We start from the raw sequence: 27,733 nt of genomic DNA on the forward strand, positions 1-27,733 counted from the left end.
TTGGCTTTTTTTATGAGGGAGCGCTGGTTCGCGATTTTCAACAGATAGCCTAGGGTTCACAGGTCGCAAACTGTACTCATCGACCATCTAACTCAACTCCTCTCGTGTTTTTCTGTCTTATTTGGCCAATTTCTACCATTTTCCCAACGACCTGTGGAGTCTGGTAGAGGCTAAGGGTTCTCTATTCTCGGTAGAACCAGCACTTCCCCTTGATATAAAAGCCAGTGCTGCAAGAAGTCTGGGAAGGAAGAAAGCTAGTGTTTTGGATCATAAAACTATAACGGGATACAATGTCATATCCAGCGTACCTTTGTACATGTCCAGTGTACATATGTACATAGCTAATTAAACTTGTGCTTTTTTCTGTCCCATATTCCGAGACAAGTTTGTTTGTCAACATCCATAATCTGGCCTTGAGACGAAACGATCCGCCGTGACATTGAATAAAGTGTTTGTCCACTGGTTTAACCGCATAATTCTGCACGGTGCTCGCGCTAAAACCGCTCTCTCAACCAAACCACCAGAACGAGACAGCTCCGTAAACCCTCATCATGCACAATTACAAGTGCGTGATACTGTGATTCCATACGTATATAGCACAGTAATCTCCCACAACCCCAGAAATACGACACAAAGCAAACTCTGAGACACAGAAAATGCTATAAATGGACGTCTACGTCCAAGTTTGGGTCGAAAGAAAATATAAAACACTTCTAGATTCAGTCGCTGAAGCAAGTTGCGGCCGACTTGACACGCAGGCCCGACCTGTTTTTGTGAGAATTAGTGGCTTTGGAAATCAGTCATTGTTCCACCCCCCTCTCCAGGGCACTCCACAACATTCCCTCTCCACCCTTCTCCACCTCCGTGTGTGCTTACCGACACTCGCTGATTGGTCCGCCGCCTCTCATGTCCCCTCCTTATTGTGTGGTTGGAGAGGGGACTCGAGTGTCCAGCCATCCGGAGGAATTTTGCCCCAAACCCGCTGTTGTCTAGGATGTGGCGTTAGCCGTGAGAGGGGGACTGTGACAACACAACGGGACTGGGTTGTCTTTGCTTTTTAACTTCACTGCAAGGGATTACGTCAAGGAATTCTACCGGACTGGCGCAGGGATGACTTAGCAGTGGTCGGTGGGAGAGTGGTTGGATGAAGTGTTTCACCGTCGTTCTTCGCACAGGAGAGTTCCCAGTCTCTACGACGTACGGAGAAGTTTTCAAACCAGCCTCCATCGGAGTTTTTCCTAGGATCGACAGTTTTAGGTAAGACTTGCACTTTATACATCCAAGGTTATGCAAAATCGGAGCTTAAGGCTCAAGGAAAAGCAGACTTTTAGAGTAAGGAAACGGCCACTTTTTATACAAGAAGGGAAAACGTGTCTCGTTGTGAACTGCGTACATGTTTGCACCAGAGTTAAAAAGAAGGCGATCAATAAAGTAAACGTTAGATGGTTACCTTGCAGCAGATGCAGGGTTGAGGGTGGGGAAGGGACAATAGAAAGTAGCGCCGCGGACGTGCTCCAACCGTGCGCTTAGAGCCAGGCCTTTGTGCCGCCCGTAGAGGGGCCTGCCCTCCGCCAGCCTCCTGCTAATGAGATCGCCGCAAACTTGTAATTTGCTACACGGAAAGAGGAGAGAATCGTTCGGTCAAAGTCACGCGTGAGCAGGTGAGGAAATAGAAGCTAGACAGGCGGCGCTCTTAAGACGGATGTCTTAAGATGCCACGTCGTGCATCAACGTCACGGGCACGTATTTGATCCTAACCGTCATTAGTGGCGTTTTTGAGGTGTTTTTGTGGAATATTTGCTGATTTCCTCTCGGTTGGTCCCAGTCGTTTCTTCTCTTCCGGATGGATTGAATCCAATCGAGTGAATGGATTGAATCCAATCGAGTGAATGTATTCTCCTGACCATGAATTCGAAGGGTCACCAACACTTCATACAAAAGCTATCCCGTAACCCTTGAAAGTTCATTTTCTTACGGTTCCAATTATTCGTTCCTACTTCAAATTCTTTTTCTGGACAAGAACAAAATTACCAACGTTACACTGACGTCATTTTCCTCAGTGAGACCTTTAAGAGGATGTGCCCGACTAGACCCTTATTTCTTAACGTTAAAGGATCCATAAGAAAGCAGTTAGAACTCGAAAGGATAAATAAAGCCATCGCTTGTCTTAATTAGGGTGTTAAGAAGGTATCTCAAAGGACATTGAGATAAGGGTGCTCCGCGTTTGTTCTGTGGCCTTCAGCAAATTGGATGTACGGCATTAAGGGTCATCACTCCTTAAGACACAAACACTGCCATCTTCGCACCTGTCGGGTCGGCAGGTGTTCCTGTGTTCTCAAAATCACTTGTAAGAAGTTTCTAAGACACAGCTTTTGTCTTTATTTGATGAAGACTTCAAGGGCCGGTTTGGTAGAAAAACAAGTCGAATGTTTGCAACTTGAAGCTGGTGCAAATTTCAAGCATAACTCGAAAACACCGCACAACCAGCATTTTAAGTACATGTTGAATCTATAGCAAAGTAAGTTTCGTCAAAAGCTTCGAATACAGAATATATCCCGTGCGTGAGGTAAGTTGTTCCCGTCTGTTCAGCGGGTTTTCTATTAAAGATAAGACATTCTCTTTCATGCAACGGTGACTTACGCAGGGGGCCACGTGTATTTGGGAACTTCAGGCGTTTACCTCAGGTGTCAACACAGCACACTACACGAGAGTAGTAAGGGTGAACCTACGTTCTTGCCTGAAAACTAGGCAACATGTAGTGAAACAACATTACACTACTACTATTCAGACGAAGTTATTCAACTAAGAATGACTCATTTTTCTCCCTTTTTTTCGTCAACGCGATGGTAACAAATACGAGTATCTCTAGGTGGAAGTGCTCTTAAACCCTCAACAGAACCTCAAGATCTCACTTGTCTCACATTAACATATGGGTGATGATGCTTAATCTCTCACCTTAATCCGGCGAACATAGATCGAATATTAACCTACATTGTCGTCGGAAAGTTGATACTGTTCATGTTACAGGCGAGGCGAGGCTCAAAAACATGTCAGCTTTTGTTGGAAATGTAACGACGTGACTGTGGCTTTGCCAGGCTAAAAATTAGAGACCAAGTACAAGTGCTTCAGATTTTCCCATTACATCTCTAAACCAACAGAATTCTCGTCATTTCTGCGACATTAAATAGAAAACTAAGAGCCCTTTTCAAACATAACGGTTGTGTTGAATAAGCGAAACGTTGGTTGCATCAGATGACGTAATTGTGTTTAGGTGATGAAATCACATTTAGTGTGAGTCACAGACGAAGTTCAAGTAGAAAGATGTTGTCGTTTGAAAAACAACACTGAAAAACACGTCGAAAATAATAAAGAAGCTTGTTTCGTGGACAAATGACAAGACGGATGTTTACGCTGTTGAAATCCTCCTGACGACTTACCGCTGATGTTGTTATGACAGAGGTTCGGCGTTACCACTGTTAGATAATAGCAGACACAATCCACGCCCGAACGAAGACAAACAACAACATCCTGTTATAGTACATAACACAGGTTCTGATGTAACACTCTCTCCCCTTCTGAATATAAAAATGGATGACTTTCACTCGGTTGATCATAGCCAACACAAAACTCGAACCAACCACTACAAGACGACCACTCTACCCCCTTGGCCACTGCACGGATTGTACATCTATAGACATCTGAGTGAGTTTGTTGTTCGGCGATCAAGCTTATGACCTACCGACTGCAAGGTTAACACTCTACTCACTTGGCCATTGCACGAATTACCACAGATCTATAGCCATCTGAGTGAGTTTGTCTGCTTGTTGTTCCAATTCTAGAGTCTAGATGACCGGGATTCTAAGGATGTCAGGTCTACCCAAATGATCTTGTGTTGATGTATAATCAATTGTTGTGCAATTTAGCTTGTTTGCTGCAAACCAAACACGCCTACAACAGTGTGTATTTATAATAGATATAAACCGTAACTCTGTCACCAAGGCAAGGCGTTTTCATTGCCACACTTTTTACATTTTGCCGCCTTTGCGGCAAAATGCCTTGAGCCCGGTTTCTTCGATGGTTCAATGGATGGACCTGTTAACCCAGCCCTTCCAAAGCCCCTCAAAGGCCATTCCAAACGCCATTCTCTTGCAAGGCTTAGTCAAACGACTGTACATCTCCGCCAACTTTTAAACCTCCCTTTTATTTCTGTTATTCCAGTTCTCTAGTCTAGCTGACCGTGGCCGGCAGGATGTCAGGTCATAAGATCAACCCCAGCTCCCCCACACCTCTGCACGGCATCGAGAGGGAGGGGCACATCGACGAGGCAGCTGCGCGGGTAAGGGTTTTCACAAACAACACAACTATAGACCCACTAGGTATCATGTACGTGTAGGTTACACATTAAGCATATGTTCAAATAGTGCACGTTCACGGCGCGCGGTCACATCCGCCGTAGAATTCGTCGTACGATTTTGACAACGTAGCTGCCAGGGTAAGGGTTTTCACAAACAACACAACTATATAACCACTAGGTATCATGTACGTGTAAGTTACACGTTAAGCGCATGTTCAAATATTACACGTTTAGGGCGAGGCCACATCTGTCGTAGGCCGTCGTACGATTTTGATAACACAGAATTTTTAGGCTGTGACAGAACCAAAGGTTGACATTTTTTTGGACAAGAATTTAAGACAGACTTTTCCTAGACGAAACAGAAGTATTTGTACGGCATATGTATGCCCGACAGTATCAAGAATACACTCAGTTTTCAGTCGTACGACAATCGTACGTCAAATGTAACAGGATAGAATAAAATTTTATCTGCGCCAGACTATCAAAATTTAGAACCGCAGCCGAAAATCTCCAAAAAAAATTCATAATGAAAGGCCTTGAACCCGGCTTTGAAGTAGGACGAGTCTATGGAAAAGTACACGATTGAGTCATTGCACAGATCACTGAGTGTTTAAACATTGTTAATGCATTCTTTTGTTTCTGTGGAAATTGCTACATTCAAAAGTGGTCTTACCAAAAGCGCCATGAAAAAGTAAAAGTCTATTGTCAAAAACAACGCAACCTGAAAACCCTCAATGGCAGATGTTTTTCTAGTTAAGTAGAAAGTTTTGTAAACCTTATGGAAACACAAACGCACGCCTTAGAGTGTCTACAGTTTGGACTGTTCTTAAGGCTGTTATCTTAATGATTCACTCGAATCGGACGCCCTTTTCTTAAGAAAAACTCCCGAACAATAAACAACCTTGTGCTCATGCCCAATGACGGCGCAAAAAAAGTTGTTTTTGCCATTGTGCAAAGGCGACGGTTGTGTGGGTATTCGTCTTTTGATAAAGGCACATACCGACAACAGGTGCCTGTATTAAGGGACACTTAAGGTAGACCTAAACCAGGTAATGTATTGCCCACCATGATTGTTTTTGTTGTGAATGTAAGGACGGTTTTCTTAGAGTGCGGCTTTTTACACCTGGGGGGCAATGGCAGCCGCAAAATGTCAAAAAGCCGTACCAAGCATTGCTTTGTAAGGTGAAGCGTTATAATAGCTGGTAATGGCATGTTGCTGATTAATCATGTGTAGTGTTTATGTTGTTGACAGCTATGGTGTAAGGCTGTATTAGAACTGACATGTTGACAACTACAGCGTGACAGATGTGCACTTCATCACAACGCTCCTTTCTCCTGTACACGACTCTCTAAAGCACGCTTGCTTTTCCCACAGCTTTTAGAAAAAACACCTCTCTATAACCTTCACCTTCACTGACTACAAAACATGCTGTCTAATTTTAGATAAAGAACAAAAGCGGGAGGGGGTACACAATAACCTACCTATTGCAGATCGGTAAAAGTTGCATTTGACAGATCTATTGAATTGAAGTGAAGTTATCTCGCAAACTGTCCCTCCAGACAATTACATTGAACAACTCCACAAAAATGGCTTTCACTACACGAAATCAGATCCGTAGGCTTACATATAGCATTTGTAAAGAATTCGTAAAGCGGTACTTTCATGAAGTAAAACGCATCTTTACGCGAGCTTTAAGGCATCCTGAAAGATTGGATTTCGTGTAGTACTAGTATTTGTATCGCCATTTTCTATACCAAATCCGGCATAGCCTTGCAAACAGACCACTTCAGTCCACGTATTTTCCGAGAGTCAATGAGTCATGAAGAAGGGCCTTCGTCTGTCTGGACTGTTGCCCAGCCTACTGCACTCTAGCCTCATTCGCAGACCTCGAGCGGGGCTAGCTGCTTTTTATTATATGGAGGGGGAGCTGATAGGCTAGTTTCATAGTTGGCTAAGGTTATCTAATGCCTGAAAAGGTAGTTTACCGTGGATTAACCAGCCACTTTGAAACTAGCCAACCAGTGTCCTCCCATAATGTAAAACCTATCCCCGCACGAAGTCATCGAAGCAGGCTATGCACGCTGTGACGTTTCCCTATTGCGCCCTCTCTAACGCTTGTCTCCTCTCCTGACGATGCCTCCAGCGGATTTCTGTGGCGCGGCTGTCCATAAATCCGGATGTGGAGCAGAAACTGGAAGAAGTGATGACGGTAATAAATGAAGACAGCATAAAAAATAGTACATTACATAAACATAGATAAAGACCTCGTAATTTGTAGTGTTTCGTAGGATTTTGTAGAAGATGAACTAGATTCCCGTCCAATGATCTGGTTTGAATTTTTCTGAATAGAAAATGAAAGAATAATCAGTTTTGTAAAGTTGGTATGCGAGACACCCCCCCCCCACACACACACAAACACAAATCAAGACTATTCGATTACATAAAGACATAAAAACTTCATATTTTGTAATGTTTGATAGGATTTTGTAGATGATGAGCTAGATTCTTCTCCTAGATTTTATCTGAATTTTTCTGAATACAAGATGAAAGAATCAGGTAACCAAGAGCTCATAAAAACTACGGCATCTTGTGAAGTTGGTATGCAAGTGCACAAGAGTCTTGTTCCCCCAACCTAGCTAACACAATGACCCATAAATCACTCAAACATTGACGTTCAAGTTCAGCATCTTGTGATTTTCTCAATGAAATGTTGGTCATCAATAGAGAAACAAAAAAAACTCCTTCAGCTACGCGGGGTGCTCGTTCTGGCTCTCACTGCATTTGACCATGGCCTGCCCTTCCATACAGGGCACTTCAAATAAAGGTCAGCAACTTACAAAATGTACTTCTTGTAGCCCCAGGAATTATTCTGGAAACCACTCAAAATTTCATGCTACTGACTCTTCCACTCCATACAAATATCTACACTTTAAAAGAAAGTAGCACCAGACTTTTTTTCTAAAAATACCTAAGTTGCAAGATTAAAAGATTTAGACAAAGAAAGTGTTCACACCTTACTGTCCTTTCGCACGGAATAACATTTCTTGACAAGACGACGGCTTAAAACGCATTTTATTCCCATGATTTCCCCACACCTGACGAATTTCTGCAATGAACCTTTCAACTCTAAGAACAAACATGCATTTAAGTTTAAAGTTGACGTTGCCATTTTGGTTGGCAACGTATCAAAACTTCGTAACATCAAGGAGTTGAAAGGTACATTTTGACATATCATCTTTGACATGTAGCAAGATATATAACATAGTGGCAGTAGGCACGATTCTATCTTACATAGTCTCAACATGTTACCTGTATTGACTATTCTCATATGGTGCATGCTGCAGTCGTACTCCAGTATTGATGTTTGTTTTATGCTTGGTTTTGAACTTTGCAGCGTGTCAGAAGGAAAAACTACGACAAGGATGACAAGGTTAGTACCGGACAACTTGGTTTAACTTCTATTTTTTCTTACCCATTATTCAATGCTGATCATATGGTAGAGGAATCAAAAGGATATCATCCTTAATACGCTGGACCATGCATACATCATGCAGTTCTAAAGAAAGCGGCTGAGAGAGTAACGGAGCGTAACCAATAGGTCCTTCATCCTTTTATATTCTATGGGCTGGTCTCGTGTCTTTCTAGTCCGGCTCTGGAATACAACAAACTCAGACAAGGCTATGGATAAAAATCCCAAATGGTAAAGTTGTGGAAACTGAATGAACTTTCTCTTTTGTTCTAGACTCGATGGGGATCCTTGAGAAAGCAGTTTCGGGAGGTAAAAGCGAATTCTATCCATGTTGATAGATAAGTCTTGTGATAACGGTTGTTGTGCATTACCATTGTCTGTAAAGACGTATAAGGATACCTTAAAAAGGCATATAACTATATATCATTAAAGTAAAACGCGCTTTATATCCCAATATTGGTATATCTTACCATGTGTTATTCTGTACATGTGGATTCTCTTGTAAGCACTTCTCTGTCTAATTTCAGCATGGCTCTACTGGATTCAGCCCCAAACTCACAGAGGAAAACTCATTTGAGCTGGAACATGCGAATAATGATAAGGTATCTTCTAAATACTTACATATAGCAAAATCCAAGTTATTCTGACTAATTCATGACTATGAATTAAATACATGTAGTGAGATGTGGAAACTGTACATTCTGAAGTAAAATCAAACGTATTAAAGCATCAGCATGTGCAGTCAGTTGCTTAAAGAAAAGAGACAACTTGGAATTGCCACTAGGAAGATTTAGCTTCATCGTTATACTGTTCCTCACTTCTGTCGTAATGTACGTAGAAAGAAAGAGACACTTTGCTATATCTGATATACGAATGTGAGGAGAATCCAACATGGCGGTTGTGTCGCAAACATGCAACTATCCCTGACGTGTATGTTTGTCAATGTCAATCACCAGTACCAGTACCACCCTGGCTGGAAACCCAGGCAAACGTCGCCCAACCATGACGCAGATTCTGGGTACAACGAAGAGCGAGCGAGTCCACGGTATCACACACCTGACGCACAGGTAGGGTGTTTGATAGTTCTGGGCATGTACCGACCTCTGATTCTTGTGTTGTGTGGCTCAGATGTCACACAGTTGTCTTTCAATTGCAGAGCTTTCTTTCTGTCTGTGCCATCAACAACCTTTGTGGAATCATGTACTTACCATACGCATGTGTTATGTGTCTGTGCGTTTCCATATGTCACTCATGCCCTATTCATTGTTCGTTTTGGCGCATCTCTTCTCTTTTTATAATGCGTACGTGCATGTCTGTTATGTTGCCTCACGTTATCACTCCTGTCCTAAACGTTAATAACGAAGTATGTTCTCTCGTTATGATACCACTATCTATGCTGTGTGTCTTAACATTATGTCAACTTCATTCAATGTTGTCACAGTCTCCTGTAGAACTGTCATCATTAACATCATCAACAACACTGTCATATCACCGTCTTGTCATCTATTAACCTAATTATCTGTACTAACCAATCATCTGTGTGCCGTTAACATGTGTCTGTCTCCTTACTAACAGCCTGTCCCTAAACCTGCCACTCCTGTGAAAAAAAGTGAGCCGCCAGTTGTCAAGGCGACCCTTGAGCAGCTCCGACGGGGCTCACTTTTCAGGGGGGAAAAGCCGATCACTGAAAAGCCACATAATGCCTGGCAGGTACCAGACTACCGTATGATACTAGCATCAACTAAAAACGTTACCGTTACACTACCGTTATACTGTTAAATCATTGCTTTTATGCTACAAAACAGCAGCTGACGTGCTAGTTGTATAGTACGGTTGTGAAACTTTCAATCAAACGATGCTAACGTTTTGAGGCTTGGCAAATTAAATATTGGGAGAGCTTAAACCTGTAATATTCACATTGGGCATAAGATACGTGTCATATCTGTAGGGTTTGCTGGCAAGACATCAGCAGGAGAGAGCAGGCAGGCCTGGCAAGCATGTCACTATCAAAACCGGCAAGGTAAACGAACATTTACAGGTTTTTCCACATCGGCTTGGAGTGCAGTGCATTAGTAGGCTTGTAACACGTTTAATGACAGTGATCCTGCTTTTGCATTTTATTGATGCTTACACACTAATATCTAATGTACAGGAGTTGCTGTGCCTTGCCACTAACACGAACCTATGCTCTCGCACTATCTTTGTGCCGTACCGCCTAACCCTGTAGCCTGACGAGGTTGAACCTCCTCCAAGAGCGCCCCGTGAGGCGCAGCGCGGGCCGAACGAACGTCCCCCAGAAAGGCAAGCATCCGGCCCGAGCCAGGGACCGCACCCCGCCCGGCGGTCGTCACCCCACGGACGGAGACCGTCACCTAACCGCAGACCTGGGTCCCCAGGCGGCCGGAGCCGCTCACCAAACCGACCGGTTGTCTCTCCAAGGGGAAGACGGTCATCGCCAAACCGCCAGCCCGGCTCACCATCAGGACGTCGTCGTTCCCCAAACAGGCCCGGTTCACCGGCTGGAAGGCGTCGGTCCCCCAACCGGCCCGGCTCACCAGCTGGAAGGCGCCGCTCACCGAACAGGGCAAGCGGTTCTCCTGATCGCCGACGTCGCTCCCCCAACCGACCCGGCTCCCCCCGAAGAGGCAACTGGCCTGCTGCGAGGAAGCTGGCCGGTTCGCCCCGAGGACGGCGCTGGCCCTCCCCGCCCCGACAGGCTGACGGTTCTCGCGGACGAAGCCGGTCTCCGAATCAGCCCCGGGGTCCTCCGAACCAGAGAGGCCGTTCCCCTAACCCCAGCAGAACCGGCTACCCCAACGAGATATACGATTCTCCAGGACAGAGAAGAAACCAACCCCGCGACGAAGGGCTATCTTCAGCCGAGAGGCGCCGACAGTCCATGCCCGATGGAAAGGTAGATGCTTGTTCAGAGCAAACGTCCAACTTTCCTCATCGGCAGTATAGTCAAAGTCATACCACCGAATCCTGAATGAAGTAGACGTACCTCGTTTCATACTAAATCCGAATCAGTTATGCAGTCATGTCTCTTTACATATTAATCTGCTGCTTATAATGTTTCTGCTTATGCTAACACTAACAACTATATCTCCCATTGCTTTGCGCTGACCTACAAGCAGAATGATCCTCACGGCCCGGAAGACAAACCAAGACGGCAATCAATCCCATCACATGGCAACAACAGAACACCGGACAAACGGGTAAAAAAGCTGTGCTTATAACAGCTATTAGCATAAGCTGACTTTACTTTGATTCTTCCCAATCGCTTCTAGATATTTTTCATTTAAAATGCTGCCGCCAAAGCATTGACGCTTACTTACCCATTATTTTAGAACCCAACCTCAAAGGACGAGGTTTGGAAAGCGGAGCAGCAGGAGGACAGAATGGTGGTTGTATGATACATTTAGCGATCTTGCACATTCGGGTTATAAGGTTTTCTGGGTGGTAGTAGTTAGCTAGTGGTCAGAACTTTGACATCTATCACCATTCCATGTGATTTCAGCATTTGTCAGATATAAATTTCTTTAGCTTGGAACAAGGGTTGGATCACGTGTTAACTGTGTCTTGAGAATTGACTTTGATGTAGGGTCCGTACCCTCTAGTTTTAGATTCCAAGAATGGGTGATAGTAGATTAGCGTGGGTGATAGAAATAGAAAGGCAATTGTAGACGGTTCAATAACATATAACATTACTAAAAAGATCTCCTCAGCATTAGACTTGAATCTAGCTGCTGTTTTCCACAGGATGACGGCCGGCTGATCCGGTCACCACCAACATCACGGCCTGCATCCTCGGAAAGACGGATAACTCCCGTGGAAGAAGTCGTACGCATATTGTTCACACTTTTACCCCGGTGGTAGCTAGCATAGATGTGGGAATAAGGTTTAATATTTTCTTTTACAAGTAACTAAACTTTCTTGTCTTTCAACAGGCTTTAGTCCCAAAGTCCTTGATTTAAGCGAAGCAAAGCTTTTGTCTAGTTTAGTTAATGTAAACTTGCCATATATTCTAGTTCCTCATGCAAACCATGACATCTTTAAAGCATAAGAAGGACGCTTGTGATTGGTTTCTAGGAGCCAACAGTCGGCAGCCCTACTGGACTGATAAGCGCCATGAAACCCACGGATGGACGAAGGAGACCCACTCCTAATAAGGTTGTAGTACAAGTGACGTCATAGCTATTCCCTGCCTCTTATTGCAGACATTGCTGTAGATTTGCAGCGCAGTGAAGACTAAGATGATGTGATTTGAGAGGGTTTGTTTTCCTGATTTTCCGCAGAAGCCAAGAAAATCTGTTGTTTTTGTAGACCCTATACCAAAGGAAGACGTTCAACAAGAAAAGGTCTAAACATTTCAATGATCTTCGCGTAAATTCGCAAGCTCTTTTTAGACCGCCGCATAGATGATGAGTATTTGAGCAATATAGGATACTATTCCTTGTGCAAACTTAAGGTACATGTATCTAGACATAAGCGAAAGCGACATTGGGATTGTAAACACCATAATACAGTACCCGTAGAACCTTTTTTTTTACTAATGTCTGGTCAATGTCCAAGTATTTCTGAAAGACAGTCTTGTTCGTCAAGGACACCCGAAACGTTTGTTAGGAGCACTACAGGATAATGCTTATCCATAAAAAGGAAAAATCTATTAATGTGTACAAAAGATCTCTTAACCATGACATGAACGTCGTGTAACGTTTTCAAAGAATTCTGCAGCAAATTCAGAAACTTGATTTGCTACTTGATTTGAGACACGTCGACTTCGCTTGCTTGTAGTTGTTGAACCCTATTTGCAAAGTAAAATGCAGCCAGTACGTAAATACCCTGCTGTAAAAACCCCGTCCAGATAGAAATGCTACCCTCCAATAACGCACGAATGGTGATTTCATAGGATAACAGGCCGCCTTCTTCAAAAGACCAACCAGTTCTACATCAGCCCGCTAGAGATCCAGGCCCACTGCCGTCTACATCAGCGGCGTTTCTGGGCAGTCCACCCGAATACGGGAAGGTGATTAACGCGTTACCTTTCCTTTTGTCATCTATGATAACGTTTACTGCTTTTAACTGCAATACCCATATACAGCCTTATTGTAAACTCGTTGCTCATAAGCCAAGATCATAGCTAATTATAGACATTGTTTAAAATGTAGATTAGCTGATATAAAACTATTAGTTTTTTACCATTCACGATAAAAGTGAACAGCGATTAGAGATTAGCTTTAATCGGTCTAATATGTAGTTTTCATGATCATTATTCATGAACGTAAATAGCTTTGTTAAGCTTAATTCATTAATGATGATAAGCCCTGTGAGAAGATTATATAATTGATGGTGTAAGGAGGGACAGTGTAGTCAAAAACAGATTCATGTACGTTTTAACAACTCCTGGTCGGCGGTTTTGTAGGAAAATGGTCCCACATCAGCAAAACAGCTTGTACAACCGCAACCCAACAAACCTCCAGGTCCGATTGTCTCAACCACTGACTCTAAAAAGAACGATGCACCTGGAAAGGGCCAGGTGAATGAAGGATCAAAGTTTAGTAACTTAAAACACAGCAATGACTCTAGAAAAAGTCTAGATACTAATACTATTACCTGTAATACTACATCGAAATCACTTTAGCATAGCTAGCCAAATAACAGGCAAACTAAGGGTACGGTTACATAGGTCGTGCGATCGTCGTACGATTTTGATGGGATAGGATTTTCTTTCAAGCAGGCCGTGACAGAACCAACCACCGACATGGATCCCAAACGGCATTTAGTGTACCAAGGCAGTTGAACTTTGCAGGAAATGTCCTCCAAAATGCCCGAAGTTAGTGATCGTACGACGATCGCACGACCTATGTGACCACGACCTGACCAACTTGTACCCCCTCCCCTATACATATAGGTACTCAATATAGAGGGTTAGTCAAGAATCGATGTTAAGTACGTGTATAGAGAACATCTTAATAATTTACAAATGATGGTTTTGTAGGAGAATATGCCTCCCAAGGCAAAATCGCCAGTTCCTCCATCGGCACACTCATCTGTTCCTCCGTCGGCAAAATCGCCCGTTCCGCCCAAGATAAAATCGCCCGTACCTCCACACGCTCCGCAGCCGACCAAGGCTCCACAGCCGATACCGTCTACATCGGGAACCCAAAATATCCATGCGCCAAAGTCTGGGCAGGTGATTCACTAATAACTAATGTGATTGTTTTAACAGGTCTTGAAGGACATTTGCGTTTGTTGTGCCATTGCAGTGAGAACAAAGCATTGGCATTATAATGGTCGAACAGATCCCATGCTTGTGGATAATGACTTTAGTACAACGTGACATGCTTGATACAAATCTGTTCGCACACGTTTGTAGATAACGTAATTTGACATTTTGTTAAGGTTAGTGCAGATTTAATGATTTGCATTATTAACTCAAGCTGACCCATTTTTGTCAGGACCGACTACCATCTGCATCAAAACCACCGCAGATACGAACAACAAGCCCAACGACAAAGGTTGATATTTTTTTCGAAAGGTTCTTATGGTTTTGAAGTTCTTTGATTTAACAATTCAATGTTTCCAAATAAGATATTTGATTGCCTTTGTTTACAGGCACCTACGAACGTGGCTCCACCCAAGAGAAAAGAGGTCCATTTGACTTTTATTCATTCGAAAATTCTTCTCATTATGCATGACCATTTTAACCGTTTTGAAGTGTTGTTTAAGGTTTAACGTTTCCTAAACCCCCACATTCTATCAACAGGAATCTGTACCAGCTTCAGTCAAAACAGTGGACGAAACCAAAAAGGTTTAGATTTGGTTGTTATGTTATGGTGGTGGTGTAGGTGGTGGTAGATAGGGTAATATATGCTGGATAATGGCAGCACTAGTGCATTTTAGTGTTGCGGTTACGGTGACAGTTTCTGTAGTACAATGGTGTGTTAGTGTAGGTGGTGGTTGTTTTTATGAGTTATTTTAAATTGTGTGAATTGTGTTGTGTAGGTTAGTGTGGTGTTCCGAGCAAATGCGTCATGTTGTACATGTCCACAGTTTTATTATTTTATTATTTTGTAAATCAAACACAATGCAAATAAGAGAGGTCAAAGTTCTCAATTATAACATGGGGAACCAAGCTCAGACGGTAGTTTCTCCTTCATTCGCAATAAAGTATCACATGCTATCACCAATAGAATATGTTTGGAGGGTCTGCTGCAGTTTTCAAGTATTCTAATGTTTCTACATATAGGACGGTTCATTCCATGATATCCAGAGGGACCTAGCTCCTCCTAAAAAGGAACCCTCTGCCAGTATCGCCAAGGTACCAGAGCTCATATTACGATAAGGAAAAACAATGTAGTTACAGACTATTCTGTTTCTAGACCTTGAAGAAAGTGTTAAGTATAGTGAAGATTGTTGAATGTAAATTTTTGATACATCAATGATTTTATTATTGACTTCTATAGCAGTCACAGGCCGGTGGTAGCCAGAGGTTAACCCCAGAAACACCGGCCAATTCAGCACAGAAAAATGTCACGAATCCCACGCCAGAAGTAACGCAAGCACAACAGAAAGATGCTAGCGCTAAAGCAGCTCCTACAGGCCCAGTGAAGGCCAAATCACCCAAACCAAAGCTGCAGCCGCCTCTACAGGAGAACGGTTCTGTGGTAAGGCCCCATGTCACTCTTAAAAGCACATACAGGACAAACAGATAAAAAGATGCCAAACCTTTGTAAACAACACTAATTGCATCATCTCATCGATCCACACCTGAACAAACAACTTTTTTGACAGATAATCGTCAACCATTCGGACACTTTAGGTTTTAAGCCCTACCATAATTCGAATTGTAAATGAAAGCTATCTAAACTCCATAAGCTACAAGTAATCATTTGCATTAGCGCTAATCAGTTGTAAAAACATACACACAAATTGTGGGAATGCCTATTTTGTTACAAATGTTCCCTTGGTAGGACTCTAGGTTGCCTGCAACTGTGTTACCATGTACATATTCTTGTTCATGTCTTAAAATTAAATATCAATAATGATATCATTAAGAAGTTTCTGCAGATTCAATTGACAAGCATGCTTTTAAGAGTGACACGAGGACTCAAGACAGCCGCTTTGCCATAGGGATTAGAGACATGAAATTCACTATTTTCCCTCAATCATTTTACATTTCATTTTTCAAAAGTAGAAATACAACAAAACACAACGGATTGATTTGTTCTTATATTTTTTAAGTGTGAAAGTGTGATTATTAATGTCATATTGTAAACAGAAATGTACTTGAATGATGACTCTCTGATTTTGATCCTTGCTCAGTCGAAAAAGAAACCATCCTTCAGTGAGAAAAAGTACCAGACAACAGACGAACCGGTAAAGACTGCGGTAATAGCAAAGGTTTACTTAAACATTTCGCTGTCTGTGCACAAGTTGTTTTGTCCCTGCTTATTAGTTGCAAGTCGTTTTGTGTGTTTCAATCTTCTCTTCAACAAATTCAAAACGTTCCGTTGAGAGCCAGCATGGATATGAAGATGCTCCTTCATACTACAGGAAGTGAAACCACTGGAAAGGAAACTTGAGAGGAAGGACACAGCCCAAGTTCTCAAGGACAAAGACCTTAACATGGTATTCTATCCTTACAATGTTTTCCCTTTACCAGTTTCCTTGTTAGTCATTAAACCTACAGTCTAATTACACACAAAACAATGGGCTAAGCCCTGAGGCGTCGCCAAAAAGGTAATGATGCAAATGATGTTGCAGGATACGGAATTCCTGGACGACCGGAATGGCAGTGGAAAGACGCTGATCAAGGTGTTTGTCAAACCAATGTCTTGCTCTGAAATAGATTCTAAGAAAAATAAAATTTACATACAATAAGAGGAAACTTTAAAAGAACCGTAGTAGCTGCGATTAAGCTAACTTTTTAATGTCGTTATCAACAGTAATCTCTAAAGAGATGCGCATTGCGATTCTGTACTGATCACCTCCTGCCTCTTGATTTAGGATCGTCCAGCTAAGAAAAAAGGCGACTGGATGGCGTCTAAGAAAACGGTAAACTATGGTTCATGTAAAGGTGGTAGTCATAGATTGATGGTGGTGGTGGTTAGATGCTATTGGTGTTGAGGCATTTTTCACAGACATTCCTGCCAGTACTAGTGGTGTTAGCTAGTAATAGAAAGGTATAGCTTGTTTTCTAACGGTTCGTGGGTTCATTATTTGTCCGAGGTTGTTTTTTATGGTGATGGGTTATACTAACAATCTTTACCGAGTGGTGCATCAACTGTTTCTTCTTGTGAAGAGCGGATGACGAATATGGCGATCCTTTTCAAACGAAGGTTCCGCATGTCGCAAAAGAGATGAAGATGATAACTATTTTTTGCACGATCCCTTCTTTACAGCAAGGAACGTCGAAACGACACGGAAAAAAGAAGGCCGTCTCTAGAAAGGACGCCCACATACAGGAGCTGAGTGGGACTGAGAAGGCCTGCTACACATGTGCTGGGTACGTGGTTTGTAACATGTCTACCTTCTACCTTCGTGAAACTAGGTATTGTATTGCTGTTTCTGAAGAGAAGGTCTGTCCTCAAGATAACTACAGAATGCCTGGATAATATCCAAGAACCTCCTGTAGCCAAACATACTTTTAGCCCGGCTTCACTACTTTAGATACTCCAGGTTTTGATACTCTCTTGTGCTAACGTAGGATCTGCTTGAAGATTACACCTGTATGGATTGTTTTGATATTTAGCATGTTGGTAGGTCCTTACAAGACCTTAAACATTGACAATGATTTTATACTCAGAGGCACGATCTTTTTTAATGGATAAGAGAAAGGCCTATGATTTTTTTCTCAGCTACTGCATGTGCTGCGCATGTTGCTACCGACTGTTCAAGGATGATGACGACGATGAGGTGTTCAGACGGAGGAAGTGCATCACGGTGTTTCTGGCAATCGCGCTGGCAATCGTCCTGGTGGGGCTCATCGTAGGGCTCTGCATCGGGCTGGGTAAGACTTGTCCATAGGCTACCAATAGAGGAGGATGGTGTTTACTTCCTAGGGCAATCATATACCTTCAATGTTTGTCACACATCTCTAGCTTAGGCCCTCCTTAGGACCAGTGACCCAATTACTTTGTACAATTACGTTCAACCATTATACTACACATCTGCTACCTTTGCAAACAATGGTAAACAAACGTTATGAGAGGCAATAGCACACATAGCATCACCATCCAACAACTTAGTTCATTTTCTAGCTAGACGTGGTCAAATGGCCTTACATAGAACAAACCCTTTAAAAATCTTGCTAATGCTGCATGATCCATATCGTTTATTTTCCTTTACTGATTCTTGTCTGATACTGATTCTTGCACCTCCAGGTGGTTTAGGAGGCCCCGCCCCCACGTCCCCTCCTCGCTTCATCCTGGTGCCCCAGAACCTGAACCCCATCATAAACGTGAACGGGAACCAGCCGGTGTCCGCCGGGACCCCGGCCGGGGGGACGGGCACGGCCGCCGGGACAGCCAACGACAGCGCCACGGCCACGGACGGGGCAACGCCTGGTGGCACAACAGGGTAGCGATAACAACTGTTTCTTGGTAGTATCTAAGTTCTCATGCGCCAGATTATGTATACTAATGAAGATTTGCGACGAGCACTTTTAATACAACTTCACTCAGTGAGATACAATAGAGACAGGAACCAGGTTGTCTTGTGACCTTGAAGTCAAGGGTGATGACCTAACTAATAACATAATGTGTGGTGTCGTTAAGATATCAGTGCCTACTCATTTATCATTTACCGACTTGGCAGCTTTAGCTGACTTGAGTGTTGTAGTACTTTGCTAATAGCTAAAGTTTATACAATAAGAAGAGGAATGTTTTGTTATGCATGGCATCTGGCAACTAAAATTTATATGAGAACTTTTAATCCAAGGAGCAGTTTTTATTCTACAAAACACTTGTAGTGAGCATTCATTGTTTGAGGGAGATGCAACAAAATACCAGGCAACTAAGTATGAATGTATATGATAGTGATTTGTTTTGTTTTTATCAACTTGTGCACCTAGCACTGTGTAAATGTCAGCTCGAATCTACAAAATACAACTTCGTGAAAGTTGTGGATTGATCTAAATGTATGTAATCTAGTTAACATACTTCCGTAATGCTTTGAAAAATGCAGGTTTCGGAAAACAAGACGAATGGTGTGGAAGATATATTTGCAGCAGCTTTTGGGGAATGGATTGTATATGTTATAGCACATATTGTTCAGTTGGTTCATATTGTTCAGAATTAATATTGATATTTGACGTCCGCTTCAAAATACTCCAGATACACGTCAAATCTATTTTGTTTCTGTTGATATAGACAACAAAGGAATTCTACTGGAAGACAAGATATTCCTTTTTGCATTACAAATGGCCAGTGTAATATTCCTAACTGTGAAATTATCATTTTGTTCATTTCAATATCAAAAGAGTTATCTATTGACAATTTCCTATGGACTCGAGCTCAATGTTCTGTTTTGAATAGACGCTGTATATACATTATATACGAGTTTATATTGCTTGTGTATTGCAATTAAGTCTCAATTTATTGCATCATGCGTTGCCGTTGGGCGTTTTTGTACAGTTTTGACCTGGTTTGATGTACAATACCAACTGTCCTTTAATCTGGTTTATTTCGATCTGGAGTTGAAATGGTTTGGTATTTGTTTGGTTTGAACCTTTTAAAAGCATGATGTATTCAATTTGGTGTCTGTGGTGAAATGGATAGAAAGGTGTTTCACGTGCCTTAAGACAGATATGTATATTTCGCATCCAATAACTCTTTACAAGCTAAGCATGGATCTGTAATGTGTACGAAATTGATTCGAAATCACATATCTGATGTACGTGCAGCTTTATGTATTTTACAACGCGCTAAAAGCAAGTTTTCCAACGACTGTCTGAAGTTGACCTGATATTGTTTAAATGATCCTTGTCATGCGTCACAGAGCTTTGACAAAGTGTCAGTGTAGAAAATCTCAGTCGTTGTTGCAGCTGTCTAAAAAGTACAGTGACACGTACCTAAATAGCCTACGTTGCAGACCCCACCAAACCCAATTACGGCAATCAGATCTCAGCAGCAAGCAATTGAAAATGAAATGTCCGATGGAGTCTTCAACGGAGGCTATAGCTAAAGGGGTGGTTGTTTATTTGACCTAAAAGTAGGACTTCTAAGCGACAACGTCTGAAAGCAAAAGATGAAACTGGTGACCTTTATATTGGCATAGGGAAAGCGATGTAATCAAATCACTACCGCTTTGTGAATAAACGAAGTAGTTCTTTCCACAAGAGTTGGTTTTGTGTGTTGATTTGCTGTACAGGATGTAGTAAAGAAGCAAATTTCGTCCCAAATCGGATGAAAGGATTACCAGGACAAAGCCAGTGGTCTCTTGACAACACAGGGTTGGTTTCTTAACACTCAGGGATTACACACCACTCCATGGCGTGCCCTTTTAGCGTGAAGTATAAACAGTTGCTAGGAGAGGGCAAAACAGTGATGACCCGTATTTAACGATTTCTTTTTGATGACGTGTTCTTTGTCTAAACAGAAGGGAACGTCATGAAGCCGTTCTGGTAAGAACGACGTGAGCTCCTGATTCTAGACTTGTTCCACAGTTGTGTCGTGATATGTGCACCAAGTAACGGAATCTCGAGGTAAAATCTAGACATATGGACAGGGAGTAATAGTTGTTGTTATTGCTGGAGTGGTTGATGTTTCGACAAGGACATTTGGAGTGGTTATGAGGGTCCAGAGGACACTCGTAGACTCTGCTATAAATCAAACTTTAGTGCGTGATTATAATAATGACGAGTTGGGTCGATCCATTCAAAATCGGGAGGAGAGTTGTAACAACTATAACATACGCCAAAAAGCAGTTACTCTGGATATGACATTTCAGATAGAATCCACTATCTTTCGTCAGTGACAAATAGCTTATTGCCTGGATGTATAACCTTTATCAGTGTAACTGTTTCATGAAACTTTCTTTCTTTTATTTTCATTCTGTAGGGGGACAACAACGTCATTGTTTACAAAACTTACAAGCAAAACCCTATAAATAACATTTTTCGGATTACATGTCCAAAACATCAGCTAAGCATACATATACAACAAGTTCAAAAATATGTACTTGTGACTACCATACATCTCAACCACTTGTTGGCATTTCATAACTTCATGACAATTTTCATATACATGGTATATAAAGTATCATTTTGATTAACAAATACTTCATTTCAAAATTATCTAGTACATGTCTATCATAACTAGTTAACGTACATGATTGGCCAAAGTACATTTTACAAATTCCATGGGACAAGCCCACGGTTGACATAACAGATTATACACGAGATATACTTTTTCATACGTGTTCTTTACATTTGCACCATTAAGTTTTACACGGGTCAGCTCAAAAGTTAAACATGTCACATAAGCAATATCTTACACTTTACAACAGTAATGTAGCTTAGGCGCATTATACACATATACACACATTTACTGTACAAGTACCTACAGATTCTCACCCCTATGTTTTGTACTGATCGATAAAGGTCTGATTCACTTTTGAAAATGTCATATATTCAACATTGTATTGAGTACTATCTTACTGTACTGAACAATAATGGGTTTGTAAACACTACTTACATCAGTATTTGTGAAAGTTAGGAATACGTGTTCATCATGAACACAAACTAGCACTAAAGAACAGTGCAACAGCGTTACAATCAGCTTAGCTAGCTACCTTAATTCTCTCGTTGTACAGACGTTTTAGCTGCTTATACACAAGGGAGTGGTAAGAAGGGGCGAAGACTGCCAGGGGTTCTATGACATGAAGCCGTTCTGGTAAGAACGTCTTTTTTGAACGTCCTTTCTGTCACCGTTCTTTCGGATGGTGACATAAAGCTTTGGGGGGTTCTTTGAGCGTTAGTCTCGTGTGCCAAATCTCTGCACGTAAAAGACCCCAACATACTTAACGAGATGAGAAGCATATACTGATATCACAGCCTTAGTAAAATATAGGCGCTTGACAACAGATGATGTAAAATGGATCATCTGCCTTGGATCTCACTCACTCACTCACTCGTCCTCTTGCACGTGGTGCGTAGAGCCGACTTTCTGTACTATGGTTCTCCACCATCCTCTGTTCGTGGCTGCTTGCTGTGCCTGGTGGAGAGTGATGTTAATGCTCTGCAGGTCACGGGTTACGACATCCATCCAGCGGGTGCGGGGGGCCCCTCTTGGTCGGCGCCATCCTGCCTTCTTAGGGTTAAAATCAAGTAGGGCTCTGGTGGGGTGCTCTGGAGGGAGTCGGAGGACGTGCCCGTACCAGCGAACCCTTCTCATGGCTGCAAGGGAGGAGGCGGGTGGTTGCCCGGTCTGTTCTCTAAGTTCAGTGTTGCGCACGCGCTCGTGCCAGCGGGTGCCCGTGATCCTCCTCAGGGCTCGAGAGTCAAATCCGTCGAGCCGGGCTGCCAGAGTGTTGTTCATTGCCCAGGTTTCTGAGCCGTACAGGAGGACTGAGATAACTGAGGAGTTGTAGACTCGTTGTTTGGTCTGCAGGGAGATGTGGCGATGTCGCCAGAGAGGTTTCCACAGGGACTGTAGGACAGCTGAGGCCTGGGCGCGTCGTTGGTTGATCTCGGGTTTCAGGTCACCAGTCTTGGAGATTATTGACCCAAGGTACTTGAATGCCGAGACGAAGTTCACGGAGCACTGGTTGAAGATGAGGGGCTCATGGGGTGATGGGGGTGCCTTGGATCTGAAGGTTGGAAATTCGAACTTAGCTCGGGCACAATTGTTGGGGGTGCACTCGTGCACTGGGAAGTAAACCCGGTGGCCCGTATATACCTAAGCCTTATGCACCAAACCTCTGTACGTAGAAGAACCCAACACGCTTATCAACAAAGGTAGTGGTGACCTGGCGTGCTTGGTTGAAAACACGAGCCTTAGCAAAGCCGCATTGTACTATCAGCTATCGAAAAAGCACCATGCTTTGCTTTATTCTCCAAGCAGAGGTTGAGTCGCGGAGATAGTAGTGGTCGGGATTTTTACCGGCTCGCTCCCCCGCTTTTCACTCTTTGTATGATGGTGTTGAAAAAAAAAAAAACCCAGAAGTGCTTTCCCTTGGCTGGCGAAGATTCAAAATCATTGCTTCGTCAGGTCTCGCATTGCCAGTACGGATTGGCCAGTTCACCTATCACGCGGTTCGGGGGTGATCGTACGTTGCTCGCTCGGGGTATCAAACGAAGAGTCCCGACCGCCCCCGGAGTCCTCGTCAGATGCTCGTGACGTAAGCATGGCGATGAGAGGACGTCTTCTGCCCTTCTTCTTGCGGATGTGCCGGTTGTTCATCATCATGGTCTTCAGCTTGTACACCTCCAGTTCCTGGTACACTCTCTTCAGCTCCTCCTGGAGGCAAGAAAATCAAAAGAATTTAAGTCATATAAGTGGTTATACTACTATAATATTCATATCAATTTTGAGTGTGATTTGAAATCACGTTAGGGTGATTGATTATCATAACTTGACTATGAGTGTTGTTTTAAGATTTGATTTTAAATGCAGAGATTATTTCATGTACAACAAAACAAGCCACAATTCAGCCCCTGGGTGCAAGACTCTTGTTTTATCAATGAAGCTTTGATTGATTGAATTATTGACACTGTCCGCCATATTGGTGTCCCGTTTGTGACTACTCAATGAGGCGCGATTGACCGAAATGTTAACAGGCACCAAGATGGCGGAAGACCCACGGACGATCGAGGACATGGAAATACACCCTTGAGATATAAGATACTGGGTTACCTCAAGTCTGTTCATAGTATTAAGCTGATATAGATCAACTGCTAAAACATGTCCAACACCATGACTTTGGACGCGTCTGTACCCTACCAACATGGCGACGATGAATATCATGACGTCATAGTCACGTGATTGCAAACAGCCTGTTACCCTGAGCTCCGATGGGTCTGCGGCCTGCTCGCAGATGGAGCCGTTGGTCTGGGTACGGGGTATGGCGTTGTCCAGCTCCAGTCCGGGGGCATAGCTTCTGGCACGGAACTTCCGAGACCGGAAGTCACGTCTTTGCCTTTCCACCTGGCCGATATGGCGCAGCTTTGAGAGACGAAAATGGAAAAAGGAAAATTAGTTAGGCCACAGCAAGTGAATTTTATAGATGACATCCTCTTCAGACTGCAAACGTGATATGGCGAAAAACTTAAGAGATATAACTACAGTGATGGCTACTACGCTAGTGTCACTTCTACAAGTACAATCATTTATTAGGCTACAACAAAACAAATTTTCTTATTTGGGTACTTCCGTCATGTTGACCATCTCCAAAGAAGATTTTTTTAAGTCAGGTGAAAATTAATGAGAAAGTTTACTTGCTGTGGTCTTACTAAAATAATAGTGGATATGTTATTGCTTACGCTATACAGACTGGTTTATATAACGTCAATATTGATATAGATAAAAATTGTAGTGACCTTTGGAATGAAGATGATGCCGACCATGACCGTGACCGTCAGCTGACTGTGCAGGAAGTGGGCTAAGTACGTCACATCCGGGTGGATGATTGGCAGGACCGCATGTCTGACAAAAATCAAAAAGGTTTAATGTGCAAACGACGAAACAAGGCATTTCAACATTGTCTATGGGATAGCCAGTCGACGTCCAGGTAGACAGCCCATGTAGACAGGCCTGGTGCACAGCCCAGCCTTTTCTGTAAAGTTTAACCCTTTCTGCTAGGAGCAAGAAAGAAAAGGAACGCACCAGCAAAACACTATTTTTCTCCTTAGGGAAAACCTAAATACATCTAAACCTTGGCTACAGTTCATCATTTATGAATGCCAGACTTGTTAAACGTAACAACCATAACATTCCGCCATGCAGCGGCGCCAGGGATTAAGTCAAGAGGCAGTACTTCAAGGGCGCCATTGATGCTGAACTCTCAGCATGGTCAGTGGACCAGATAGAGTGTATGAATGCAGCTGCTTAGGCAAAACAAGTTGATAGTCGGCGCTTTTGTACCGACTTTAGTGGGGCTACATTTAGCCCAACGATCCGACCTAATTTCCGACTTTAGTGTGTCTTATTAAGGACCTAGCTTCCGTACTTCATATGTACGTTATATATATGCGGGCATCTCACTGAAGCTGCAGCGTACATGTGTCTAAATGATTTGACAGAACGAACTTGCTCGAAAATGACAAAGATTTTTTTTACACTTTGTGGGTTTTGTTGTCTTTTTAGTCGCACGTTATGCATGATATTCCCATTGTCAAGTTAAGATAACACAAATCCAATTTAGCACACAGCGACGCCACTAACGTGGCCCAGCTTCAGTACCAGCTTTTCCAGTCATTTATGTCTACAATCGATCTATTAGTACTACTTTCATATCAAACGTACTAGTAAGCAATAGTTGAGAGGGTTGATCTACGTATTAGTGACTACAGATTTACCTTGCGACGTTGAAAATGAATGTGAGCAGAGCTTCATTGCCGATGGCGACGGTCATGAAGAGTGGCTCGTTGAACTCGGAGGGTGCGGAGCGGATGCGGTAACACTGGTACAGCCCCCATACAAGGAACAGGAGTTCTCCTGGAAATGGATAGATTATATAATAGTCATATACAGGTGCAATGGCCGAGTGGGTAGAGTGTTCGCCTTGCATTCGGTAGGTCGTGAGTTTCATCCCCGACCAAGTGATGCCAAAGACTTCAAAAATGGTACATGCCGCTTTCTCTGCTTAGCACTCTCAGCGTTCGGGAAAGAGTATGGAAGTTGAACACACACCACTACCAGTGGACTAGCTTCTTGTTGTAGTGACTGCACAAAGATGTGTGGCCCAGGATTACTGAAACGGAGATGGGCGCCGCCCTATGCGTCATTCGGTGTGGGAAGAACTTTTACTTTTACTTGGCATATGTAGGTAAAGGTCATGCAGCAAGCCAAGCATGTATTTGCATCAAGACGGGCCTAAAATGAGTTAGCCAGACGTTTTTTGTTGTTTTGGTTTCCCTCTTGCAGGTTTCGACACTCTCTTTTGACACTGATTTGAACCAGATCCAAAACATCAAACTATGGCATGAAAGACAGTTATTGGATACCTATCTATATCATTGTAATAGGTGCTCAACAAACTAAAATGATAGCTGTTTTTGATTTTCATTATTAGCAGTAATGGTTTATTGAGAAATCCGTATCACTACGTCATAGCCCGAAAGCTGAATTGGAGTGTGATGTGATCGACAGTGTCTACTTCTCATATAACACATCATATATCATTACCTATATCTAAACAGTAGCTCCACAAACTCAGCGAGCAGTAGGAGAACTTCAGTCCCGAGCCGGTTCTCCCCTCCACCGAGACGATGCTGAGGCCTGCTCGGGCCTCCTGGATGGTACACGCCGTACCAGCGAACAGGAGACCCAGGGCAACCAGCACGATGGCAGCAAGCAGCTTCAGCAGGCCCTTATCGGACAGTTCCAGCTGGGTAGCCGATCTGGTTTGGAACACTTCCAGGTATCTATTGCAAGAGAAGAAAACTACTTCAGTTGCTTAACAAATTCAATTGTATGTAGTGGAACGGTTGAAGCTATCTATCGATTTTGTCTAAAGTCACAATGTTGATGTATTGTGTCCATTTAGCCGTTTAGAGAAAGTATTATGTTGTTAAAAATAGCGATCTGAAGTCAGCGAGTACGTAACGTTCCGTGCAAGTCTTACCAATAGCTTTATTCTTTTTATCCTTTATTCTAAAGTCGATTTAGGAGACATATACGCAGATCAACGTTGAAAGGACTGTATTACACGTAGAAGCAAAAGGACAGATGAATTTGATTTAGACCATGTTTTGAGGACAAATTTATCTGATAATGTAATTAAGGTAGATGATGCAACCACATAGTTTCTAGATGAGACCCAAACGACATCCCCTAAATGCATTTGCACGCTTCAAAATCAAGTAGACGCCGGCAAAGGCCCCGAATGTGTCTGTTTATAGCCATCACGTGTATACCGCATCTCTCTGTATGAAGAATAAATCACTTTAGCGCACAATGTACCAGGATACCATGGCTTTCTTCTCTTTTCAAAACACCCAGTGCCAAAATGTTTCATCTTTTCTTTATCAGATGCCTTCAGGAGATACTCCTCAGTGTATTTTATCTACCAGCAAAACCAAGGTACACGACCAGCATGACAAAAACGTTTGCAGTCTTCTGTCAATCATTTCAGCTATGTTGTGGTTAATAGAATTTTCATCAATCAAAACTAATTGTTTAACGTACCTCCAAATTTTGAACTGGGTCACTCCGTGATCAAGATGGACTGATAGCCATCGAAAAGTTGGAGGTACGTGAGTTTACCTTTAAACAATTAGTCACTGATTGATGAAAATTCTATTAACTGTGTACATACGTGACTGATGAATCTCCTCAAAGCTATATTGTGCTTTTAACTTTACCTCCGTGCCCTCAGAACAAGAACTCCATAGGCCAAGGCGAAGCCGAGCTCTCGGAACCAGAACAGCAGGAGGCAGGTCGCAGCAATAGGTCTGAAGTAGAGCACTATGACCTGTAAACATAAAGAACATAAGCTTTTTCAATATATTATGTAACATATTTGGGTTTGTTTATCTTAATCTAATCAATTTTGTAAAGCTTGTATTCTTCACGTGGTGTGGCCGTCTGTGTCACCGTTCATAACGCGATGAGTCATATTGTAGAAGAAGTCTTTACCAACTTTTATTGTTTGAAACTTTTCCAATATGGTGTTGATGATCACTATTGGAATTAGACATTACGGAATAGAGTGTCTGTTGTAAGTGGTGATGATGCATGGATTA

General features: G+C 42.7%; 2 protein-coding genes across 2 annotated transcripts in view; one reads left to right on the top strand and one right to left on the bottom strand.

Annotated features, from left to right (window-relative positions):
- The first annotated feature begins 955 nt into the window (after nt 1–955).
- Nucleotides 956–20,169, top strand: LOC118405770 (proteoglycan 4-like). Its single transcript, XM_035805504.1, has 26 exons — nt 956–1,257; nt 4,219–4,336; nt 6,499–6,564; nt 7,750–7,785; nt 8,098–8,133; nt 8,352–8,426; nt 8,781–8,891; nt 9,400–9,534; nt 9,773–9,844; nt 11,587–11,667; nt 11,917–11,997; nt 12,737–12,853; nt 13,250–13,363; nt 13,826–14,020; nt 14,286–14,345; nt 14,443–14,478; nt 14,594–14,638; nt 15,077–15,148; nt 15,294–15,494; nt 16,153–16,230; nt 16,384–16,458; nt 16,594–16,644; nt 16,837–16,884; nt 17,232–17,335; nt 17,688–17,839; nt 18,213–20,169. Exons 2-26 carry the CDS (start codon nt 4,250–4,252, stop codon nt 18,410–18,412), a joined length of 2,328 nt encoding a protein of 775 aa, XP_035661397.1. The 5' UTR covers nt 956–1,257; nt 4,219–4,249; the 3' UTR covers nt 18,413–20,169.
- Nucleotides 20,170–22,685: 2,516 nt separating this feature from the next.
- The window catches only part of LOC118406091 (probable G-protein coupled receptor 158), a 28,654-nt gene continuing 23,606 nt past the window's right edge, over nt 22,686–27,733 (bottom strand). The window contains exons 6-11 of the mRNA XM_035805951.1: nt 27,353–27,462; nt 26,175–26,413; nt 25,346–25,484; nt 24,368–24,473; nt 23,832–23,993; nt 22,686–23,288 (exon numbers count right to left, since the gene is read on the bottom strand). Coding sequence (XP_035661844.1) covers nt 23,070–23,288; nt 23,832–23,993; nt 24,368–24,473; nt 25,346–25,484; nt 26,175–26,413; nt 27,353–27,462 — 975 coding nt within the window. The 3' untranslated portion in view covers nt 22,686–23,069. The remainder of the gene's footprint in view (nt 23,289–23,831; nt 23,994–24,367; nt 24,474–25,345; nt 25,485–26,174; nt 26,414–27,352; nt 27,463–27,733) is intronic.

This window comes from Branchiostoma floridae, chromosome 18, assembly GCF_000003815.2.
Source record: "Branchiostoma floridae strain S238N-H82 chromosome 18, Bfl_VNyyK, whole genome shotgun sequence".
Taxonomy (NCBI): Eukaryota; Metazoa; Chordata; class Leptocardii; order Amphioxiformes; family Branchiostomatidae; genus Branchiostoma; species Branchiostoma floridae.

What these genes read in the sequence shown, in the direction of transcription:
- LOC118405770 (XM_035805504.1), top strand. Translation starts at nt 4,250, where the DNA reads ATGTCAGGTCATAAGATCAACCCCAGCTCCCCCACACCTCTGCACGGC. An exon ending in TCGACGAGGCAGCTGCGCGG is followed by an intron (nt 4,337 to 6,498) that starts GTAAGGGTTTTC and finishes CGATGCCTCCAG; the next exon opens with CGGATTTCTGTGGCGCGGCT. An exon ending in CAGTGGACGAAACCAAAAAG is followed by an intron (nt 14,639 to 15,076) that starts GTTTAGATTTGG and finishes TTCTACATATAG; the next exon opens with GACGGTTCATTCCATGATAT.